Source organism: Erythrolamprus reginae, chromosome 1, assembly GCF_031021105.1.
Source record: "Erythrolamprus reginae isolate rEryReg1 chromosome 1, rEryReg1.hap1, whole genome shotgun sequence".
NCBI lineage: Eukaryota > Metazoa > Chordata > Lepidosauria > Squamata > Dipsadidae > Erythrolamprus > Erythrolamprus reginae.
In genome coordinates this window covers 358,075,121-358,084,521 of record NC_091950.1, presented here as the reverse complement: position 1 = coordinate 358,084,521, position 9,401 = coordinate 358,075,121, and the positions used below count along the sequence as shown (strand labels likewise).

At 46.5% G+C, this 9,401-nt stretch overlaps 1 protein-coding gene across 1 annotated transcript in view; it reads right to left on the bottom strand.

Annotated features, from left to right (window-relative positions):
* The window catches only part of PARP1 (poly(ADP-ribose) polymerase 1), a 49,405-nt gene that overhangs the window by 30,294 nt on the left and 9,710 nt on the right, over nucleotides 1–9,401 (bottom strand). Inside the window, exons 5-7 of the mRNA XM_070728039.1 lie at nucleotides 2,874–2,970; nucleotides 1,448–1,564; nucleotides 4–115 (exon numbers count right to left, since the gene is read on the bottom strand). Coding sequence (XP_070584140.1) covers nucleotides 4–115; nucleotides 1,448–1,564; nucleotides 2,874–2,970 — 326 coding nt within the window. The remainder of the gene's footprint in view (nucleotides 1–3; nucleotides 116–1,447; nucleotides 1,565–2,873; nucleotides 2,971–9,401) is intronic.

The window sequence follows — 9,401 nt, the reverse complement described above, 5'->3', positions numbered from 1 at the left end:
CTGTAATATACCCCGTGCAGTAATAAGCATTGTCCTTGAACACAAACTGCCCTTTGCACTCTTCACAGGGAAGCAGAGCTCCAAAAGCCATCCCATCTGAAACACAGTCCAAGATCTAAAGCAATGGAAAAGCAAAAGAAGTAAATGAGTAACGCCCAATGCCCAGCGAAGGGCTACCAAAATTTTTGCTACCACACTGTGGGTGTGGCTTATGCAGGACGCCCTGCATTTTCTTTCAACATCTTTCTGGCTGCCGATTAGTTTCCGGTCACAATTCAAAGTGTTGGTAATGACCTATAAAGCCCTACATGGCATTGGATCAGAATACTGTACCTCCGGGACCGTCTTCTGCCGCACGAATCCCAGCGACTGATAAGGTCCCACAGAGTTGGCCTTCTCTGGGTCCCGTCGACTAAACAACGTCTTCTGGCAGGCCCCAGGGGAAGAGCCTTCTCTGTGGTGGCCCCAGCCCTCTGGAATCAACTCCCCCCAGAGATTAGAATTGCCCCCACCCTCCTTGCCTTTCGTAAATTGCTTAACACCCACCTATGTCGCCATAATACATAATACAGTGATACCTTGTCTTACTGGTACGAGGTTCGTAAGATGAAACGTTCGTAAGATGAAACAATGTTTCCCATAGGAATCAATGCAAAAGCCAATAATGCGTGCAAGCCGAAAACTCACCCCTTTTGCCTCATTACCGATGGCATTCGGATCCTTGTTTGGGGGTGGGTGGAGGAGGGGGGGGGGGGAAACAGCGCAGGCTGCCCGGAGGATGCCTCGTGGGTGGATTGACAGAAAGGTCAACAGTTACTGTCCGGCTGCAATGACTGGAAGGGAAGGGAGGGAAACGCACGGGCTGTTTGTACATGCGTCTTCTCCGATTTTTTGTGTCTGGGAGGCTCCACTGGGGTTCGAGGATCGTCCTGCGGGAGTCCGGCAGCGGTTGGGAAAGGTTGGTGAAGCCCTTGCCGGATTCGCACTGCGCCGCCACCCCTATTTGTAAGTTCAAGCAGAAACCTCTCTCTCTCTCCTTCCTACCCTCCCCCCCTCTATAATAACTTGGCAGTATACAACACAAAAAAAAAAGGAAGATGAAGGATGCATGTTCAAAATAGAATGAAATATCTAAACCATCAGAAGAGGGTAACAACTTAAGAAGATACAACATAGTCCTATAAGCGGCTTACTACCCACCCTAGGTCAAGGCCTAAGGCAAAAACGTTTTTAAGCTTTTAAGCTTTTTGAAGGAATTCAAATTTAGACCCACAAAGATCATTGAAGGCTGCGGACATTCATCTTATTTCAATTAAATTTGCATGAGCGTTAATATTTAGTAAAAGCTCATTGTCTTTGTGTGCTCAAACAGATAAATCAATACAAAATCTTCTTCTCTTTCCTCATTTCCACACAAAATGTCAAATAAAAGAGGAGGCAAACTCACAGCAGCTTCACCAGAAGGAACTTTTTGCTTGTTGGCTATCAGGAGCTCCTTCATGTCATTAGTAGAACAGGCTTTCTTCAACTCATCTTTGATATTCCAAATCAGTTCTGTCTGATCCTGTAAGTAAAAAAATGTGCCAAGTATCACATTTAAGATTTCTTTCCAACACCTTTCTACTAAGAATAATAAGAGGCGTAGGTGACAGGTTTATAGAGCAGACTACGTTTATATAATTCAGTGCTATTGTGTGTATTCCTACATGAAATATTATTTGGATCAGGAGTCTCCAACCTTGGCAACTTTAAGACTTGTGGACTTCAACTCCCCAAATTCCTCAGTCAGCAAAGTGGCTTAAAGTTTCCACGGGTGGAGACCCCTGATTTGGATGATGGTTCAAGAAAAAAAATGTAAGAGACTGCTTCTAGATTTTAGAATAACCAGAGGTTGTGGCCCTACTTGGACCGGGAGTCACTGCTCACAGTCACTCATGCCCTCATCACCTCAAGGTCTGACTACTGTAATGCTCTCTACATGGTGCTACCTTTTAAGAGTGTTCGGAAACTCCAGATCGTGCAGAATGCAGCTGCGAGAGCAATCATAGGCTTCCCCAGGTATGCCCATGTTACACCAACACTCCGCAGTCTGCATTGGTTGCCGATCAGTTTCCAGTCACAATTCAAAGTGTTGGTTATGACTTATAAAACCCTTCATGGCATCGAACCAGAATATCTCCGGGACCGCCTTCTGCTGCACGAATCCCAGCGGCCGGTTAGGTCCCACAGAGTTGGCCTTCTCCGGGTCCCGTCGACTAAACAATGTCGGTTGGCGGGACCCAGGGGAAGAGCGTTCTCTGTGGCGGCCCCGACCCTCTGGAACCAGCTCCCCCCAGAGATTAGGATTGCCCCCACCCTCCTTGCCTTTTGTAAACTTCTTAAAACCCACCTCTGCCGTCAGGCATGGGGGAACTGAGACATCTCCCCTTGCCTATGTAGTTTTATGTATGGTATGTTTGTTTGTATGCTTTTTAAATAATGGGGGTTTTAGGCTTTTAATGTTAAATTGTTATTTTAGACTTAATATTAGATTTGTTATTATATATTGTTTTATCACTGTTGTGAGCCGCCCCGAGTCTGCGGAGAGGGGCGATCTACAAATCTAATAAATAATAATTATTATTTCAGGCTGGCATCTTCTCAATGAGGCTTGACTTGCAGTTAAGCCAAGCTACTAAAAATGAGACTGGTTCTAAATGAAAGTTGGTAAGGCTCTTTCACTATTATCACATTCCACTTACTTCAAGCATTCTTCAGAGCCAAATCATAATCAGAACGGTGATAATGCAGAAGAGAGCAGTCTCCATCAAGAAGTCGAATTGCTCTTAGGGTAGATGATTTAAATGAAATTAATTAGTCATAGCAAAACAAACCTTTAGCAGCTTTTCCTGTTTTGATAATTTTCCTTTTTCTTTCTTGGGTCTCTTTTTTGAGATTACATTTGCATCCACCTCATCTCCTTTTCTCTTTCTGAAAAAAAAATTATATATAATGTGCTAAGTAGAGCTATTTAAATCTACAGTGGAACCCCGACATAAGAGCTGCTCTACTTAAGAGCAATTCGAGATAAGAGCTGGGAGGGGAGAGATATTTTTGTTCAACTTACAAGCCCAAATTCGAGATACAAGCGCCAAGGAGCTGTCTCCTGAAGCCAAACGCTAACTTCCGCGTTCGGCTTCAGGAGACAGCTGCGAAGCGGCGCGCGTGTTTTAAAAGGTTGCAGCCGGCCTGGGGGGCTCGGGGGGGTGCTTGCAGCTTTCTTTCTTGCTCTTTTTCTTTCTCTCTTTTACCTTCCCTTCCTCTATTTCTTCTTTTCTTTCTCCTTCCCACCTTCTTCCCTCCCTCCCTCCCTTCACTCATTCCTCTCTTACTCTCCCCTTTCATAAGTTTCCTTGCTTCCTTCCTCTGTTCCTGTCCCTTCCCCCTTTCTTTCTTTCTTTCTTGCTCTTTTTCTTTCTCTCTTTTACCTTCCCTTCCTCTATTTCTTCTTTTCTTTCTCCTTCCCACCTTCTTCCCTCCCTCCCTTCACTCATTCCTCTCTTACTCTCCCCTTTCATAAGTTTCCTTGCTTCCTTCCTCTGTTCCTGTCCCTTCCCTCTTTCCTTCCTTCCTTCCCACCCTCCGTCCATTCATTCACCCATTCCTCTCTTGATCGCTTAAAGCCGGTCCCTGGTGCAAAAAGGGTTGGGGACCTCTGTCCTACAGGATTGGGTGGCAGAGAAGTTGAACATATGTAAATTTAAAAGTTTAAGAAAGTTTACAAGTTAAGTGAAAGAAACTTCATTATTCATTTATATGTACATGTACATTTCTTCATTAAAAACATGTCTTTCTGCATAATTTAGACTAACTTTGTGAGTTTTTTGAGGGCTGGAACCAATTAAAATTATTTACATTAATTCCTATGGGGAAAAGTCGTTCGAGATAAGAGTTGCTCGACTTAAGAGCCCAGGTCCGGAACGAATTAAACTCGTATCTCGAGGTACCACTGTATTTCCCAAATTTCTTTTAATATATATATATTAATTTGGTGTACAGTTGAGTGATTGCATACAGTGAGCTTATATAGTGTATACACACACACACACACACAAAAATATGCATACACATAGTCTACCTTTCTTCTTGCTTTTCCCCAATCCTGAACCAGAACCTACACTACTTTGGCTGTCAGTTTTTGTTCAATACGAGTATCCATAGCATTTCATTAAGGGAACAGAGATTACACAAAAGTAGAAATAGACTGCAGCAACCCTGAACACCAGGAAAAGGAAACAGATCGCCTATACAGTGATACCTTGTCTTACAAACTTAATTGATTCCGGGACAAGGTTCTTAATGTGAAAAGTTTGTAAGACAAAACAATGTTTCCCATAGGAATCAATGGAAAAGCGATTAATGTGTGCAAGCCCAAAAATCATCCCTTTTGCCAGCTGAAGTGCCCATTTTTGTGCTGCTGGGATTCCTCTGAGGCTCCCCTCCGGACTTCTGTGTTTTTGCGATGCTGCAGGGGAATCCCAGCATCGCAAAAACAAGTGCTTCACTGGCAACGGAAATCCAGAGGTGGGGTTTCCCAGCGAAGGGAGCGTCAGTGAAATTGCAGCATCGCAAAAACACTGAAGTCCTCGAAACCCCACCTCCGGACCTCTGTGTTTTTTCCATGTTGCGATTTCACTGAGGCTCCCCTCACTGGGAAACCCCACCTCCCGACTACCATTGCCAGCGAAGCGCCTGTTTTTGCGCTGCTGGGATTCCCCTGCAGCATCACAAAAACACGGAAGTCCGGAGGTGGGGTTTCCCATGGAGGGGAGCCTCAGGAGAATCCCAGTAGCGCAAAAACGGGTGCTTCGCTGGCAATGGAAGTCCGGAAGCAGGGCATCCCAGTGGTGGCGGTGGGTTTGTAAGGTGAAAATAGTTTGTAAGAAGAGGCAAAAAAATCTTAAACCCCGGGTTTGTATCTCGAAAAGTTTGTATGATGAGGCGTTTGTAAGATGAGGTATCACTGTACATCTTCCAACAAAATGGATTTCCATACAGCTTTTATTGAAAAGTGTGTGACCACTCAACCTACTGCAACATAATCAACACAAGCTATGAAAAGGATAACATCACTGTACATAAAAAGTATCTCAGAAACAACAGTCACAAAGCATCACTTTAGCACACTGAACCCCCCTCCCTCCAATTTCTTAAATAAGCTGAAAGATCCAATAGCCCAAGGGGGAAAAAACAGGACTGGTTTTCAGTGCACTCAATGGAAGCTTCTTAATTTCATAACACATGGGTAGACTCATAGTTTCAACTGGGAAACCGTGAGCGTGCTAATAAATCAAGATGGATCCAAAAATGCTAGGAAATTTGTGAAAGCTTTGCATTGAGACAAATCAGCCATCCGTGGAGATAAACTATATTCACCCACCATTCAAAAGATACAATAAAAACACTACAAAGATTAGAGCACAGCCTCTCCAGCAGCCTATAATCAGGCCATCATTGTGTGGTATGATAAGATTAGTTTCTATTGAATAGGACATCTTGTAAATGTTTATATTTTGGATTATTTAGATAACAGGTTGATGCAAACAATTATATGATAGATGTCAGTAAAATGAAGGGAAAGCTTGATGTCCATCCCCAAAACAGGTATTAGATTACTGGCCTTCAAGAAGCCTCAGCAATTTACACCACACTGTGGTTTGTAAAATAATGTTTTATGGTTTACAAAATTGTGAAATTCACCTAACCATTATGTAACCACAAACCACCCCTTTCATTTCTAACAGGGGATTTTTTTTAACACATTATTTTTCTTCTTTTGTTAGGCAAGATCTCTTCTGTAAAACTGATGGAAACTAGGTCCAGAAAGTGGCCTCTATCTTCCAGTGTTTCAACCACTACAGTGTAGCAAACTTCCCATCCTGATTTAAAACTACAGTGGAACCTCGACATACGAGCAGCTCTACTTACGAGCTACTCGAGATAAGAGCTGGGAGGGGAGCGACATTTTTGTTCGCCTCCCGAGCTCACATTCGGGATACGAGCGCCAAGGAGCTGTCTCCTGAAGCCGAACACTAACTTCCGCTTTCGGCTTCAGGAGACAGCTCCTTGGCGCTCGTATCCCGCGTGTTTTAAAAGGTTGCAGCCGGCCTGGGGGGATCGGGGGGGTGCTGGCAAGCCCCCCAGGCCGGCTGCAACCTTTTAAAACACGCGCGCCGCTTCGCAGCTCTCTGCTGAATCCGGAACGCTAACTTCCGCGGTCGGATTCAGCAGACAGCTGCGAAGCAGCGCGCGTGTTTTAAAACGTGGCAGCCGGCCTGGGGGGCTCGGGGGGAAGCCCCCGAGCCCCCCAGGCCGGCTGCAACCTTTTAAAACACGCGCGCTGCTTCGCAGCTGTCTGCTGAATCCGAACGCGGAAGTTAGCGTTCCGGATTCAGCAGAGAGCTGCGAAGCAGCGCGCGTGTTTTAAAACGTCACAGCCGGCCTGGGGGGCTCGGGGGCTTCCCCCCGAGCCCCCCAGGCCGGCTGCAACCTTTTAACACACGCGCGCTGCTTCGCAGCTGTCTGCTGAATCCGAACGCGGAAGTTAGCGTTCCGGATTCAGCAGAGAGCTGCGAAGCAGCGCGTGTGTTTTAAAACGTCACAGCCGGCCTGGGGGGCTCGGGGGCTTCCCCCCGAGCCCCCCAGGCCGGCTGCAACCTTTTAAAACACGCGCGCTGCTTCGCAGCTGTCTGCTGAATCCGAACGCGGAAGTTAGCGTTCCGGATTCAGCAGAGAGCTGCGAAGCAGCGCGTGTGTTTTAAAACGTCACAGCCGGCCTGGGGGGCTCGGGGGCTTCCCCCCGAGCCCCCCAGGCCGGCTGCCATGTTTTAAAACACGCGCGCTGCTTCGCAGCTGTCTGCTGAATCCGAACGCGGAAGTTAGCGTTCCGGATTCAGCAGAGAGCCGCGAAGCGGCGCGCGTGTTTTAAAAGGTTGCAGCCGGCCTGGGGGGCTCGGGGGCTTCCCCCCGAGCCCCCCAGGCCGGCTGCCACATTTTAAAACACGCGCGCTGCTTCGCAGCTGTCTCTGAACGCTAACTTCCGCGTTCGGCGGCAGCGGTTTTTTTTTTTTGTTGCACGGATTAATTGACTTTACATTGTTTCCTATGGGAAACAATGTTTCGTCATACGAGCGTTCCGACTTACGAGCCTCCTTCCGGAACCAATTAGTCTCGTAAGTCGGGGTTCTACTGTATACAGAATTTTGTAAAAACTAACAAGATCTAGACTGGAATCTGGGGCCAGATTTTGCATCTAAAGAAAGCAACATTTTAAAAATGATCTGCCTCTTTGGGCCTCCATTTCAGCCTGCAACAAGCTGGGCAAGGCCTGCAGAGCTCTATTTTGACTTACAGTGTGCCAGGTGATGCCTCAGCAGGCCTAAAGGAAGCTGAAGAGGGACGCATATAGCTGAGAGGCTGGAGAGGAGACAGCTTGTTAGATCTTTGCAGCCTCCTAGATATTCACACCAGTTATCTGCTGGGGTAGGTTGGGTGGGGGGAAGTAATTGTGGGGAGCATGAGGTATTGGTTGCCGATCAGTTTCCGGTCACAATTCAAAGTGTTGGTTATGACCTATAAAGCCCTACATGGCACCGGACCAGATTACCTCAGGGACCGCCTTCTGCTGCACGAATCCCAGCGACCAGTTAGGTCCCACAGAGTGGATCTTCTCTGGGTCCCATCAACTAAGCAATGTCGCCTGGTGGGACCCAGGGGAAGAGCCTTCTCTGTGGCGGGCCCGGCCCTCTGGAACCAACTCTCCCCAGAGATTAGAACTGCCCCCACCCTCCTTGCCTTTCATAAACAACTTAAAACCCACCTCTGCCGCCAGGCATGGGGGAATTGAGATCCTCTTTCCCCCTAGACCTTTACAATTCTATGCATGGTATGTATGTTTGGTTTTTATATTAATGGATTTTTAATCATTTCTAATACCAAATTACTGTTGTACACTGTTTTATTGTTGCTGTTAGCCGCCCCGAGTCTCCGGAGAAGGGCGGCATACAAATCCAATCAATCAATCAATCAATCAATCAATCAATCAATCAATAAATAAATAAATACATTTCAGAGGGTTGGGGAGGCCGGCCTGTTCCATCACTAGGCTTCCCCATGGCGTTTCCCACCCTGAAATACCTCATGTGCAAACTTAAAATCCGGGGTGAGGTGGGGGGGGGGGGCGTGAATCCAGCCCACTGGGTGCTTAGATCTGGCTTGGAAATAGCAAAGGACTGGCCCGTGGTGCCTCTGCTAGTGAAAATGAAGCTCGGGAGGCTTGCGTGTGTCCCTTCGAGCTCAGTTTTTGGTTGCGATAGCCTCCTGAAATCCTCTATCAGTGAAAACAGAGCTCGCAAAGGCTGGACATGGCCCTCCCGAGTGCCGTTTTCACTGGCAGATGGTTGTAGGAGGCCATCACAGCTGAAAACGGACCTCCCAAGCTGTTTTCATTGGCAGAGGGTTGCAGCAGGCTACTGCAGCCAAAAATGGAGCTCGAGTGCTTGGGCCACCACAAGGCACACCCAACATAAGCGATGTCGAGCTGGCCACGCCCACTCCAGCATTTTACGAAAACATATCTCGAAATATAGATAAACGGACAACAATTTGCAATAAGATAAAAAATAATTTGAAAGTTATTGTATCAGAAAACAACATTAATAAATAAATAACAAATGGAATAGCTCAGAGGTCACTAACCCCTGATCCTTTGACAGCAATGGGCTGCCACACGCCAGCAACCAGGTCGTGAAAACAAGCGAAGCCCCCTCCACCCTCTCCAGTATGTGGAAAAACCTTTCTCTATGGCAGTGTTTCCCAACCTTGGCTACTTGAAGTTATTTGGACTTCAACTCCCAGAATTCCCAAGCCAGCAAATGCTGGCTGGGGAATTCTGGGAGTTGAAGTCCAGATGTCTTCAAGTTACCAAGGTTGGGAAACATTGCTCTATGGAACTGGTTCCTGGTGCCCCAAAGGTTGGGGACCTCTGGAATAGATGCATAACGAAGATATTTAAAAAACCAACAACAGATAAACGAGTCTCTCTTATAATTATGCTGAAAGCTAATAAAATTCATTGCCAACCATAAATAAACTGAGACTGAATTCCACAACACAACTACATATCAAGAATGCCTCCTTCTTTTGTTCCTGCGTTATCTGGCAACCTCACAGATACCTAGGTGACACGTTCAAATGCTCCACCATGTATCTAGGTCCCAAAATATATACATTTTGTTTGTCATTCCAAGAATCTTCTACAAACTGGCATCCAGTGCAATGTCTTCAGAATAGACACGAGACATTTTTGTCCTCTTCAGCAACCTAGCCTCAATGTCTTGCACTCCCTGCTCATTCTGGACAAA